Genomic DNA, 15709 nt, shown 5'->3' with positions numbered 1-15709 from the left:
ATTTATGATTCAAAAGAATGACACTGAAAATCAAGAATGGGAATGGATTAAGCTGTGTACGGAAGTAGTCTCAGAACAAAACCAGTCTCAGAATAAAGGGTTACTAAAAATTCATGAAAAAAAACAAACAAACACTGAACAACATCAACAATCTGATGGTTTCAGCATTGAATGATTTTCACTGGCGAACGTAACTGCATATGTGCTTTTAAGTGTGCAGTTTCATGGTGAATTCCACGTGGGGTTAACAAAGAAGAAGTCATGAAAAAGACAAGTATAGCAAACTGAAGGAAATTTACTTTGATGTGTCCATGATAATCTTGGCAAAAAACGACAAGATATAGATTCACCGGCGTAACTTCACCATATTCATTGTCTGTCCACACTGGGAACCGTACTATTTTGCAAACATCTCCAAATCATCATCAACAAAGAACGTGCAGATGTAAGACATTTCATACCAAAAAAAATCCAGAGTCGATTAATCCGTGACACAATCATGAAGAAGCCAACATAACCGGGATAAATTCAGGGTGATTGTCTTGGTAAAATGTTTGTCATTTTAAAAAAACCCGCAGGAATAAAAAAAAGCAAAAATCACAAAAACATTTTACCGTGTTCATGAAATACATTCTTCTGTAAATCATCGGGTTTTGTTGTTTGTTTTGTTTTTCAAAATGAGTTGGCCCATAATCTCAACAACAACAAATACTTTCATAAACTCTTCATGGTGTCAGCAGAAGGTTGGGTTGCACTATCCACAATTGTGATCACAATTTTAGTTACCCCACCCCCCCACCCCCCACCACCCCACACCGCCCGCCCCACCTCTTCCCCTTCCACTATCTTTTTCAGTCAGCCCCACACACACACAATTATTTGATTCCAGACTGTCATATTGGCACGAAGACTTGAACCACCTGTCTGACCGTTTTTACAGGCATTTTCCAACAGGCTGGTTCTGTCAAGCTAAAACTTTTCTATAAACGTCAATTAATCTGATATTTTAGTTTATGTTGAGCGTAAACCATAACTCACTGTCTTCCCACTCAGTCGGGTCGGGCAGTCCCACCGAGTATGCTTCAGTAACCCTTTTTTTCCCCCCAAGAAAATGTGAAGAAAAAAACACAAACAAATTATGAAAGACCGTAAACTGTGATACACTTTCGAAATCAAACAAGTAACAGACTGAAAACGAAAGTCATGTTGGTCTGCAGCATCCATAACATAAGGCAAAAAAAAAAATCTCGACCTGTTTCGTTATTGTCACTCAATGACACAATGTAGCACAAACTGTTACAAAACCAAGGGTGAATCGACATCATGTAATAGTCTGACTTGCAGCAGTGACACTATGTTTCACTGGTATCAAGGAAAGAACAAAAAGATCGTAACTGCACGTGAAGAAGTCAGATGCGCACAAACAAGAAACACACTGTAAAGAGTGCTTCCACGATGTATAGAAAACAAGCTTTGTCTTCGTATGCAATGAATTTGCATCGTCTCAACAACAAGAGTACTTTTCTTTGCAGTTCAATATTAAGATACGTGAGCAAAACTGACCTCAAGATGCATTTTATAATAAGTTATCACGTTCCAAATGCAGTTTGTCTCCAACAGTTTCCGCAACAGACAGCAACGCATCAAACTCGGCAGGTTCGAATGTTTCTCCCAAAGGCACCGTTGTGTGAAGAACGCATTCCGGAAGAAAGGAGAAGCCACGATCACCAGAGTCGTCACAATCCACGTCAGCAGTAACAAAGACGTCGTCCTGCCCCCCTTGCCCACCATCACTGTCAGTCCCCCAGCGAGGTGGGGTGTGGGGGGAACAAGAGGGAGTGGCAACACGGAGGGCGATTCGAGGAATCGTTCCTGGGGGCTGGAGGCTGAAGAGAGACGATGAGAACGAAGACAAGGGGGTGTCTTCTTCTCCTTCTCCTTCCTCTCCTCCACTCTCTCCTCCAGCGGTGAGGTAGGACTCTGAGGAGGGCAGACTGTCAGGGTCGAGGGAAAACTCCCCGGGCGGAAAGGAGTGGGTGTCGCTCTCCGTGCCCTCGTAGCCGCTGTCAGGGATGTGCAGGTCGCCCCTCCCGCCCCTACCCATCAGCCGCTGTTCCACGGAGCGTGGGGGAAGACTCCCAGGCATGTGTTGTGAGCGTGTCTCGGCAGCTCCGGACCTTACGCCGCCGCTGTCAGCACGGCATCTTCCGCACGACCTCCTTCCGCATGTCTCTCCTCCTCCTCCGTGTCTTCCACAGGTCTCTGGTCCGTGTCTTCCACAGGTCTCTGGTCCGTGTCTTCCACGGATCTCTGGCCCGTGTCTTCCACGGATCTCTGGCCCGTGTCTTCCACAAGTCTCTGGTCCGTGTCTTCCACAGTTCTCTGCTCCACGTTCTTCAAAGACCCCCTCTGCGCATCTCTCGCGGGTTTCCCCCTCACGATTTCCACGCGTCCCCTCTGGACACGTTTCACACATGTCCCTTCCTAGCGTGCCCCCTCCGCATCTCTCACGTGAATCTCCTCCACACCGTCCGCACCTCCCTCCTCCGCATCTCTCGTGCAGATCGCCACATCGTCCACATCTCGCTGCCCCTCCTCCGCATCGCCGCCGGTATCGCGGGTCACCCCTCTCGGCCCGAGTCTTCCTCACCGGCGTTCGCCGACTCTCCGCCCCCGCCCCGGAGCACACCCTCTCGCCGCCGCCTCCGCCGCCGCCTTCGTCGCTCCAGCTGCTGCGGCTGCCCGAGGAGAAGCGCTTCCTCTCCGACGCGCACGAGAAGGGCAGCACCGCCGACGCGGATGTGGACGTCTGGCTGCTGCTCCTGCTTCCGGTTCCGGCGGGGGAGAGGGTGCCGGAGGCGTCACTGGCAGGGGAGGAGCTGCCCAGCAAGGTCCTGAGCGCCTGCTTGTGCTGCGTGGTGAACTTGCTGCGGTCCAGCTCCCGGCAGTACTGCTGGATGCGCTGCACCTCCGCCTGCTCCGTGTCCTCCACACGGCCCGGCAGCACGAACGCTGCCACACAGGGGAGGAACACAGAAAGGATGAGGAAGAGGTGGTGGTGGTGGTGGAGACGAAGGAGGAGGAAAAGGTGGAAAAGCAGGAGGACGAGGAAACGCAGAAGAGGAAGAAGAAGCAGAAGAAGTGGAAGAGAATGAGGTGGAGAAGAGGAGGAGGAGGAGGCAGAAGAAGAAGAGGAAAGAGGAGGAGGAGGAGCCGAAGAAGAAGAAGAAGGAAGAGACGAAGAAGAAGAAACACGAACGCTGCCACACAGAGGGGGGGAGGGGGAGGGCGGGGGTGGGGTGGGGGAGTGCACAGGAATAAAGGATGAGGAAGAGGAGGTGGTGGTGATGGTGGAGACGAAAAGGGGAGGACAAGGTGGAAGAGGAGGAGGAGGAAGTGGAGGAAGAGGAGGAGGAGGAAGTGGAGGAAGAGGAGGAGGAGGAAGCGGAGGAAGAGGAGGAGCGGCAGAAGAATATGAAGAAGAGTAAGGGTGGGGAGAGAGGGAGGAGGAGGTAGAAACGAAGAAGAACAAGAAAAACAAGAACAAGAAGAAGTGGAAGAGAAGGAGGTGGAGGAGAAGGAGCAAGAGGTGCAGGAGAAGAAGAAGAAGAAGCGCAATTATTGTATGTAACGGTCCGAATGCTTTCACGCTTGAAACTGAAACTGACGTCATGGTCAAGTTCAAAAAGATCCATTTATACTTGTTGGTATTGTGTATTGTGTATCATGAGCAGTTACCACCTGTTCTCATATCTGTCGAGCAAACCAGAGAAAACAAAAAGCAAGAGGGAAGGAGAGGAACGCTTACCTCTAAAAGAATCCGATGCCAGTGCCTGAAAGAAAAACAAAAACAAAAACAGGGATGATGTATGCATCAATACCAAAAAGCTACAGGAGCAAACGAGAGAGAGAGAGAGAGAAGGGGGGGGGGAGAGAGACAGACAGACGAACAGAGAAATGTCTGGGTGGTTTATTCAGTAAATACCTTGGCGGTTCATAAAGGGGCGAAGTGAGGATAGACGGGCGCAATAGCCGAGTGGTTTAAGCGTTGGACTGTCAATCTGAGGGTCCCGGGTTCGAATCACGGTGACGGCGCCTGGTGGGTAAAGGGTGGAGATTTTTACGATCTCCCAGGTCAACATATGTGCAGACCTGCTAATGCCTGAACCCCCTTCGTGTGTATATGCAAGCAGAAGATCAAATACGCACGTTAAAGATCCTGTAATCCATGTCAGCGTTCGGTGGGTTATGGAAACAAGAACATACCCAGCATGAACACCCCCGAAAACGGAGTATGGCTGCCTACATGGCGGGGTAAAAACGGTCATACACGAAAAAGCCCACTCGTGTGCATACGAGTGAACGTGGGAGTTGCAGCCCACGAACGCAGAAGAAGAAGAAGAAGGAGAAGTGAGGATAAAACATACATAATGTAATGCAAATAGGATCAAACAATGCAACAAATCATAAATGTGTTCAATTTACTAACCGAATACTGCAAGCTTTATATAAACTCTTAACTGTTTAACATCTTCTTATGGACGTGTGTACATTACAAGCAAAATACGTTAAAACATTTTCAGTTTCTCAAGAAGGCGTCACTGCGTTCGAAAAAAAAAGAGCAAAATACGCTGCACCACATCTACTAGGCAGATGTCTGACAGCAGCATCACCCAACGCGCCTTTTAGGCCTTGAGTGCATGCATGTTTTCGCATGCAAGCATAGGTAGACACATCCCGGGGGCCAACCGCATGTGGCATGCACACAGTACCGTGGAGCTAGATGGCCGTCGGTGGCTCTCCTGAGCCGACGCCCTTTTATGGATCTCGTTTTTTAATTCCATAACAGTGTCTAGCCACCCGCCTCACCAGTCCCGGAAGGGAGCGGTGGGAGTGCCGGTTTAGTCGCCGGCAACCCGACCCTGAACAGGTTGTACTGGATTACAGGTTACCAGTAGCAGATCTAATGACCTGACCTGACCATGTATTATTTGTGTACTTATCAGAGTGGATTTCGTTTACAGAATTTAGCCAGTGAACAACTTTTTCGTTGCCATGGGATCTTTTGCAGTGCGTGTTGCACAAGGAACCTCCGTTTATCGTTTCATCCGAATGATTATACGCCCAGTTGGATCTTTCAGTCAAACGTGGGAAATAGGGCTGGAGCGGGATTCGAACCCATACCCTCGTGGGCACTGTACTGGCAGACAAGCGTCTTAAGTAAGCATATCGCCACTTTGCATTGAGGTCTCCACAGATAATGACTGAGTCTCCAAGTTCGTTCTCTATTTCCTCTAAAAAGGCCCATGTGAAGGCATGTGTAAGCTTATCTATTATTTATTCACCTTTTTTTTCTTTTTTTCTTTTTTTTTTCCTCAAGGCCTGACTAAGCGCGTTGGGTTACGCTGCTGGTCAGGCATCTGCTTGGCAGATGTGGTGTAGCGTATATGGATTTGTCCGAACGCAGTGACGCCTCCTTGAGCTACTGAAACTGAAACTGTTCCGCCACTTTGCTCCGATAAACCAAAGAAGGCTGACTGTTAATATTTCCGGGGTATTTGACTGCACATTGGGTCACTCAGCGCTGGACAACAAAAAACATAAAACCTTTGGTTTTTCTTCTGCATTTTTGTGCACAATCGACAAGTATTATCACGGTCACTATACTGTCTGATTTATAGATGAGTATCAGGAAGAGAGAAAAGGAAAGGAGAAAGAGAAGGACACAGAGAGGGAGATAGCAAGTGAGAGCACAGGAACAGAGAGAGAGAGAGAGAGAGAACTCAGAACTCAAAACGTTTTTATTCAAGGATTAAGATTTTAGGCATAGCCTATTCTTCCAATCTGTCCTCGCTAATCTACATCTATTACAAATAGCACACACATAAATGAAAGGAAAAGGTTTTCATGCAGAAGGGTATACATAATGAAGAAAACAACCCCCAACCCCACCCCCACACACACACCCACACCCGTGCACACACATGCATACACACACTGACGCTCGCGCGCGAGCGCACACACATACATACCCACACACGCACGCACACACACTGACAGCACCCCCTCCCTCCCCCCACACACTAAGACTGACAGATGGATTGGACAGTGAGTCAGAGAGAGAGACACACACACACACACACACAGACAGAGAGTGAAAACTGAAGATGGTTTATTCACATTAGGCCTCAGCCCCTCGTGTAGGAAAAGTCAAGAGTATCAAACGAGCAATAAATAATCATGAACAGAAGAGAGAAAGAAAGAAACAGACAGACAGACAGACAGACAGACAGACAGACTGTCGTTGGAGATCTGTCTATCCCAGAGATGACTGACAGACAGACAGACAAACAGACACAGAGGCGAAGGCCCCCCCAAAAGTGCCCACTGACCCTCTTGTGAGCCGGCAAAAGAATGGAGTACAGAAGTATTCGCACCTGCAACAACAGAAACAAAAACCCCCCAAAAAATCGGTGTGGCTGAAAACGCATTTGTATTTGTATTTCTTTTTACCACAACAGATTTCTCTGTGTGAAATTCGGGCTGCTCTCCGCAGGAAGAGCGCGTCGCTATACTACAGTGCAGCGCCACCCATTTTTTGTATTTTTTCCTGCGTGCAGTTTTATTTGTTTTTCCTATCGAAGTGGATTTTTTCTACAGAATTTTGCCAGGAACAACCCTTTTGTTGCCGTGGGTTCTTTTACGTGCGCTAAGTGTATGCTGCACACGGGACCTCGGTTTTTCGTCTCATCCGAATGACTAGCGTCCAGACCACCACTCAAGGTCTAGTGGAGGGGGAGAAAATATCGGCGGCTGAGCCGTGATTCGAACCAGCGCGCTCAGATTCTCTCGCTTCCTAGGCGGACGCGTTACCTCTAGGCCATCACTCCACTGTGTAACGTGTGTAAGGTTTAAGAATACCACCCCCACAAAATGAAAAAAAGAAAATGTATATGTGTTCTGGTTCGACTGAAAGCTATACTTGTCACTGTTACAACCACGGTTGTTCCAAACATTGGTTAACTCACTCAGTAGGGCCAGTCCTCTCTTCTCCTCTACACAGACCCCTCGGATGTCCAGTGGGTGTCTCAATGATCCAACCTTTAGCTTCCGTCGTCAGAATTGTGGCATTCTTTGTCAACATTCACCTCTTCAGTGTAAGAACCTTCCGCTTGTAATATTTTGATGGTGGTAATTGGGATGAAACGCTGTTAAAGTCGTCTCTTTCGCCGTTCGCATGGAGAGAGTTAATTAACTGATATTGATACTTCCATAACGTCTATAACTGAGTCAGAGACCAAGCTCTAAGTGTTTAACAAAGAGTCGTTTTGCACAACTACATGCTGCTGCCTACCTGGGTATCGTCTGAGAGCTCATTATTTGTTTCTTGTGTCATCAACTAGAGTTTAGGTCACGTGTACACAAACACACGCACACACACACACACACACACACACACATACACACACGCGCGCACACATACACACATACACGCACGCACGCACACACTCACAATCATACACACACACACACACACACACACGCACGCGCGTGAAGGGCATGCTACACACGGGAGACCACGTTTGTTGTTTTTTTTGTTTTTTTGTCTCATCCGAATAACTAGCGTCCAGACCAGTTAAGGTCTGGTGGAAGATGAGAAAATTACGGCAAGTGTGGAACTAGACCCCGCACGCTCAAATTATTTCGCTTCCTACGCGGACACGTTACCACTCGGCCACCATTGCGTGGCGCTGTTGCCCGTTCTTCTCGCTACTCGCCACCGCTACCAATACTACTCGCCACCGCTACCAATACTACTCGCCACCGCTACCGCTACCAATGCTACTCGCCACCGCTACCAATACTACTCGCCACCGCTACCGCTACCAATACTACTCGCCACCGCTACCAATACTAATCGCCACCGCTACCAATATTCCTCGCACTCGCCACCGCTACCAATACTACTCGCCACCGCTACCAATACTACTCGCCACCGCTACCAATACTACTCGCCACCTCTACCGCTACCAATGCTCCTCGCCACCGCTACCAATACTACTCGCCACCGCTACCAATACTACTCGCCACCGCTACCGCTACCAATGCTCCTCGCCACCGCTACCAATACTACTCGCCACCGCTACCAATGCTCCTCGCACTCACCACCGCTACCAATGCTCCTCGCCACCGCTACCAATGCTACTCGCCACCGCTACCAATACTACTCGCCACCGCTACCGCTACCAATGCTACTCGCCACCGCTACCGCTACCAATGCTACTCGCCACCGCTACCAATACTACTCGCCACCACTACCGCTACCAATGCTACTCGCCACCGCTACCAATACTACTCGCCACCACTACCGCTGCCAATGCTCCTCGCCACCGCTACCAATGCTCCTCGTCACCGCTACCAATGCTCCTCGCCACCGCTACCAATGCTACTCGCCACCGCTACCAATACTACTCGTCACCGCTACCAATGCTCCTCGCACTCGCCACAGCTACCAATGCTCCTCGCCACCGCTACCAATGCTACTCGCCACCGCTACCAATACTACTCGTCACCGCTACCAATGCTCCTCGCACTCGCCACCGCTACCAATGCTACTCGCCATCGCTACCAATAGTACTCGTCACCGCTACCAATACTACAAGCTTCATAACTTCATGATACCCACAACCACAACTGCCAAATCATGCTAAAAGTTCCATGTCAGCGTTCGGTGTGTTATGGAAACAAGAACATACCCAGCATGCACACCCCCGAAAACGGAGTACGGCTGCCTACATGGCGGAGTAAATAAACAAAACGGTCATACACGTAAAATGTTAAATGTTATATGTTTGTCTGAGTGTGTATGTGTGCGTGCCTGAAATCTGATTGAATGACACAGGAAACGAATGATGAGCGCCCAATGGCAGCCGTCAATCGGCTCTACCCAGGTAGGCAGCCTGTTGTATAAATAATCCCGTGTTTTTAAAGCGCTTAGAGCTTGGTCTCCGACCGAGGATAGACGCTATATAAGTATCCATATCAATCAATCAATCAGTCAATCAATCAACTGAAGAACTTTTTAAGACTTAAGTGTCCGCTACCAATACTACAAGCTTCACAACTACATCATCATATCCATAACAGCCAAACATTGCTTAAATTTCATTGAAGAACTTTTTTTAAGACTTACGTGTGGCTTGAAGAACACGAACGTAATGACGACCACTGTTGTCTGAAAACGAGAGAGAAAAAGCACCAACAAACTAGTACAGTTCCAGCAAATATAAATCTTATACTGTCACATACAGACGCTCGTCGATGAACATTGAATGAAAACCATGCTGGGTAGAGCCCAGCCTACTACACTACCAAGGGGACCATTCCGGAGCTGAATGATGATAATCATCATCATCATCATCATCATCATCATATATTGTACTTATATGGCGCAAACTCCCTATAGAATGGCTCTAACATGAAACAGTATATAAACAACAGTGTATTATATTTGTATTTGTATTTCTTTTTATCACAACAGATTTCTCTGTGCGCGTCGCTACACTACAGCGCCACCCATTCTTTTGTATTTTTTCCTGCGTACAGTTTTATTTGTTTTTCCTATCGAAGTGGATTTTTCTACAGAATTTTGCCAGGAACAACCCTTTTGTTGCAGTGGGTTCTTTTACGTGCGCTAAGTGCATGCTGCACACGGGACCTCGGTTCTTCGTCTTATCCGAATGACTAGCGTCCAGACCACCACTCAAGGTCTAGTGGAGGGGGGAGAAAATATCGGCGGCTGAGCCGCGATTCGAACCAGCGCGCTCAGATTCTCTCGCTTCCTAGGCGGACGCGTTACCTCTAGGCCATCACTTCACTTATACCACACAATAGCACATGAAGACATGAAAGTGGAAAACAAAATGTGTAAAATACCCGTTAGTTCTTAAAAACAAATAGAAGAGTACACACAATGAGTTTCAAAAAGTCAAACAAAAACAAAGTTAATTAGAAAGACAAATTCATCATATTGAACCGACCAACTGTAGAGAACAAAAGAAATCATGCGAACATTACAAGTTTATAACAACGGCAAATGATGTGAAAGTGATAGTGGTAGCAGCAGCAGCAGCAGCAGCAGCAGCAGTAGTAGTAGTAGTAGTAGTAGTAGTAGTAGTAGTAGTAGTAGAAAGAGGAAGAGAAGCAGTGGTAACAGCGTCAGCAACAAGGGTGACTATGTCTACAGGGAGGAAGAAACAGATAGAGAAAGAGAGGCCGAGAGAAAGAGAGAGAGACACACACAGAGAGAGACCGAGACAGAGGCACAGAGAGAGACAGGGATACAGACAGAGAGACGATGAGAGATAGAGAGACAGACAGAGAGACAGACAGACAGACAGACGGACAGAGAGACATTCAGACAGACATAGGAAAGGGAACAGTCCTTATCTTGAATACGAAAGCAATGCACGCCATGTGAGTTCCCGAGTACCCACACATATACCCCCCCTGCCTCCAAATATAACTACATCCACACAAATACCCCCTCGACCCCTCCCCCCCTCTCTCTCTCTCTCTCTCCATCTCTCTCTCCATCTCTCGACTTCTCTTTCACACACACACACACACACACACACACACACAGAGAGAGAGAGAGAGAGAGAAACTGACCAGGGAGAGGTCAGCGAGGACGAAGAACCACTGGTGCCCCAAGGAAGGCCGGACCTCCACCCGGTGACCGCTGACGCACAGAAGGACCACGAGCCCTTGCAGGACCAGAGACCTCACGGCTGTCAGCCTGGACACCCCATCAGTCCGCCAGTCAGTCCGCCAGTTCATCAGTCCATTAACCAATTAGTCCATCATCAGTCCGCCAGTTCATCAGTCCATTAACCAATCAGTCCGCCAGTCAGTCCGCCAGTTCATCAGTCCATTAACCAATTAGTCCATCATCAGTCCGCCAGTTCATCAGTCCATTAACCAATCAGTCCATCATCAGTCCGCCAGTTCATCAGTCCATTAACCAGTCCATTAACCAATCAGTCCATCATCAGTCCGCCAGTTCATCAGTCCATTAACCAGTTAGTCCATCATCAGTCCGCCAGTTCATCAGTCCATTAACCAATTAGTCCATCATCAGTCCGCCAGTTCATCAGTCCATTAACCAATCAGTCCATCATCAGTCCGCCAGTTCATCAGTCCATTAACCAATCAGTCCATCATCAGTCCGCCAGTTCATCAGTCCATTAACCAGTTAGTCCATCATCAGTCCGCCAGTCAGTCCGCCAGTCCATCAGTCAATTCACCAATCAGTCCGTAAATTACCCAACTCCCACCAGTCCACCAGTCAGCCAATTAGCCAGTCCGCCAGCCAATCAGCCCGCCAGTCCATCAGTCCATTAACCAATCAGTCCATCATCAGTCCGCCAGTCCATTAACCAATCAGTCCACCAATCGCCCAAAACCCATCAGTCCGCCAGTCCATGAACCAATGAGTCCATCACCAGTCCACCAGTTAATCAGTCCATTCACCAATCAGTCCACCAATCACCCACTAGTGAGTGCAATTCAGTACTTGAAGTGTAAACTCACTGCGTTCCTGTTTTTTGTCCCTTACAGTCGCATTTCAGCCATTACGAAATGCCTTCCTGTGTATGAAGTCTTTCATTTGATACATCTATTTTCCAGACAAATTATACATGTAAATCATATAAACACAACCAGGCACACGAACGTTTTGAGACCTTAAAGACAATAACAAATGTTGATGAGGATGATAATAACAACAACAACAAACAACAAAAACAACAACAATAATAATAATGATAACAACAACAACAACAACAACAATCATCATCATCGTCATAACAATAATAATAATCACAAACCAGCTGTCTTTTTTATCAATAAAATATTTAAAAAAAAGAAACTGTTTAAACGGCTACCTGTATTTCTTGCGGTCCCGAAAGCGGAACTCGTCAGTCCAGTTTCGGGTTGAGAACAAACACAGAGCCAGGATAAGGACTTGCGCCTGAGAACAACAACAACACAAAACCATTGGTCAGATTTCCTCGCGCAACAAGGTAGGGTGCGAAGAGACCATAGATATAGAGGAGAGAAAGATAGGCATCTTAAGTGTCGGTGGGCATACTAAGTCCCATCGCAGTGGAAACTTCTGGTGCCCTGGGGCACGCCTGGTCTTTGTCGATGCATGAACAAAGGATAGATACCCCCGCCCCCCTTCTAACACACACACACACACACACACACACACACACACAGAGTTTGATAAACACCTGTGAAGATTGAGAAAGATTGAGAAAGAAATAATGAAATTTAAGCAGTTTCTAATTGGCCTGTACAATAGGAATAACAGTTGTCAACACCACCACCACCATCATCATTGTGGTAATTATGAATCATACCCATGTCACTCTCCTCTAGCTTTCAGCTCTATGTACTTCAGTTGAAATGAAACATTTTAAACACAATTAAAAATACGGAAAAGGAAAAAAAAGAAAAAAGACCAGAAACGAAATCAAGAAAGGAAACAAAAAGAAAAGAAAGAAGAAGAAAACAGAAACCAAGACAGAATAACTGACGGACAGAAATTTAAAGAAAAGAAAAGAAGAAAAGGACAAACAGGGAAGGAAAGAAAAAAGGAGGATGGAAAGAGGGAAGGAAAGAAAAGGACTAAAAGAAAGAGATGAAGGAAGGGTTGAACGAAGGAAGGAAAAAAAAAATCTTGGGTCAGTGCAAAGCGTTTCTAACTTTCTAACATTGTAAAAGAGAAAACTGGACGTGACAAACTAACGTTCATTGGAGACGGGAAAGGGGAAGAAGTGTGGGAAGGCGGGGGTTAGGGGGTGGAAGGGTGCTCAGACAAAGGCAAACACTGATGAAAATGGAGGAGATACACACACCCTCTACATCTCTTTGAAGGAGATACACACACCCTCTACATCTCTTTGAAGGAGATACACACACCCTCTACATCTCTTTGAAGGAGATACACACACCCTCTACATCTCTTTGAAGGAGATACACACACCCTATACATCTCTTTGAAGGCAACAAGCTTCCTTTCAAGCCTGATGAAAGAGTTTGAAACTTTCGCTTGCGTCGCTGAAGGGAAGCCCACTTTAAAATATATAAATCATTATGACGCGTGTATTAATTAAGTGAATCACATGCGCTTGCGTTGCTTTCTAGTCTGGCATGGCATAGAACTGATTCCATTCCTCTACCTGGCTCACTTTATACTCTGGTTATTGATACATTTTACATAGACATCTAATAGATAAAAAAAAAAAAAAAACACCTGTTTTTAAAGCGAGTGATTGAAGTTTGTTGTTTTTAAAACTTTGCTTGCAAATAAAATAGCTGTTGGTTGACGCAAACAAATCGTTTTACAAACATGCAGTGTTTTGCATTCGTTGACATTGACGTATTTATTGTGACGCCGTCAAATGACAGGACACAAACTGAGCTCAGCTACTCTATCCCATTCAGGATATTAACATCTATATTTCACTGTGAATCTACAGTGGTTTCTATTCTGGAATCCGTTGACGATGAAATTGTGGGAGAAGGAGAGAGGAATGCAATTTCAGACTCCTATCTGCCAGTACAGTGTCCGTGTGGGTATGGGTTCCAATCCCAGCCACCTGCCACACTGAAAAAACTCCAAAGTAACAATATAAACAAAATTGCTTGAGGTGTGTTGCTTTTCGAAACTGAAACAAGGATCAACAGAATACAAAAGGAGCGACGGGGGGATTCTGTGAGATGATTCATTTTTAAGATTGTAATAATACCAGTTGCCAGAAAATCCAGTTGGTTTAAAGTTTAACAATGCGACCTACTCTTCATTTTCTATCTATGAGCTGCTACTGTTTCATATGTAGTTAAGCCAGGCTGACTAGTACCTCGTTTACACACAAACATGTAAGCTTGTGCCACCAGTATTTATGAAGTCAAATACCAGTCTTGTGCTTTCTTTCTCTTCATGTGAAAATAAACCTGAGGATGTGGTGTTGTGAAGACAAGGAGAGAGACAAAATGACAGACAAACTTACCAGCACCATGACAACCAGCGGAACAAGAAAGCTGAGGTGTTGCCACTGGCCATGGGACCACCAACACCTGCCGGCACCCACCCACCCACACACACACACACACACACACACATACACACACATCCACACACCCTCCCCCCCCACACACACTCATACACCCCCCCCACACACACACACACCCACACACATACACACACCCACACACATCCACACACGCACACACACACACACCCACCCACCCACACAAACACACACACTCACACACCCACCCACCCACCCACCCCCACCCCCACCCACACACACACACACAAACACACACCCACACGAACACACACACACAGACCCACACCCACACCACACCCACCCACCCATCCACACACACACCCACCCACACCCACACATCCACCCCCCCACACACACCCACCCCCACACACCCACACCCACCCACCCCCCCACACACACATCCACCCACCCACCAACACACATACACCCCCCACACACACACCCCCACCCACACACACACACCCATACACACACAACACACACACCCCCTCCCCCCCACACACACACGCCCACACACACCCACACCCATACACCCACAGACACCCACACACAAACACACCCACATACACACACCCACCCACACACACATCCACTCACCCACCCACACCCACCCACACACACACCCACACACACCCACACACAAACACTCATACACACACACAGAAACATTCACAAATTAGAACAACTACAGCATAATGATAGTAACAATGATATAACAATAATGACAATAATGATGATAATGCTGATGATGCTGATGATGAATATGGTGCTGATGATAAGAAGAAGAAGAAGAAGAAGATGAAGAAGATCAAACCACTGATGATGATAATAACCTCTCAGCTATCCGTTAAAAAACAAAAGAAAAACAATACGCAAATAAACTGAAAACGTGAAGCCACAGTTCATGCAGGCACAAATCAGATAGTTCACTGAATTCCCCGCAGGGGTTTGGCCGGAAGGAATAAGGGAGGTAATAATCACTGAGACAGCCCGGAAACACGTCAGACATCACGCCATCAGTGATGAAGAGGACTGTGGTGTTCACGTCGAAGTCGGCTGGACGTGTTTGCGTGCGCTCTCTGACCCAATGTTGGGACTTAGAGTTCCCCTCTCTTCTCGATTATTATTATTATTATTTCCTTCATCCATTATTTGTTGTCGACGTACGGCTGTGTTTTGTTTCGTGGTTGGTGTTTCCTTTTGCTTTTTTCCGTTGTTTTTTTGTTTGTTTGTTTTTTTGTTCTCTCTCTCTCTCTCTCTCTCTCTCTCTCTCTCTCTCTCTCTCTTCCCATTTCTGCAAGAGAAATGTTTATCTAGGACTGCTAACGATGGTGACAGGCACCGACAGAAGAGGTGAACGTGTTTTACCTGTTTTTGTTATAAACAATGAACTACCAGGTTTTGATTTTAAAAAATAATAATAATTAATTAAAAACAAATAAAATAAGCATTTCTCTACATCAGAACTCTGTGCAGCTGCAGAAAAGCTTACAGGCTATAACTCTATAGAGGGAGCCCATCGTATAGGGGGACTCTGGAGGATTCATACTCGACATAAAGACGCAAGA

At 46.8% G+C, this 15709-nt stretch overlaps 1 protein-coding gene across 3 annotated transcripts in view; it reads right to left on the bottom strand.

Moving 5' to 3' along the window:
• Nucleotides 1-852: 852 nt before the first annotated feature.
• The window catches only part of LOC143279684 (uncharacterized), a 169325-nt gene continuing 154468 nt past the window's right edge, over nucleotides 853-15709 (bottom strand). For all 3 annotated transcript variants that reach the window (XM_076583774.1, XM_076583773.1, XM_076583776.1), the window contains exons 27-33: nucleotides 14079-14145; nucleotides 11946-12031; nucleotides 10672-10798; nucleotides 9194-9235; nucleotides 6393-6437; nucleotides 3809-3833; nucleotides 853-3012 (exon numbers count right to left, since the gene is read on the bottom strand). In XM_076583774.1, coding sequence (XP_076439889.1) covers nucleotides 1577-3012; nucleotides 3809-3833; nucleotides 6393-6437; nucleotides 9194-9235; nucleotides 10672-10798; nucleotides 11946-12031; nucleotides 14079-14145 — 1828 coding nt within the window. In that variant the 3' untranslated portion in view covers nucleotides 853-1576. The remainder of the gene's footprint in view (nucleotides 3013-3808; nucleotides 3834-6392; nucleotides 6438-9193; nucleotides 9236-10671; nucleotides 10799-11945; nucleotides 12032-14078; nucleotides 14146-15709) is intronic.

Source organism: Babylonia areolata, chromosome 3, assembly GCF_041734735.1.
Source record: "Babylonia areolata isolate BAREFJ2019XMU chromosome 3, ASM4173473v1, whole genome shotgun sequence".
NCBI classification, from domain to species: Eukaryota; Metazoa; Mollusca; class Gastropoda; order Neogastropoda; family Buccinidae; genus Babylonia; species Babylonia areolata.
The sequence above is the reverse complement of the archived record's forward strand: the minus strand, read 5'-3'. Positions and strand labels throughout refer to the sequence as shown.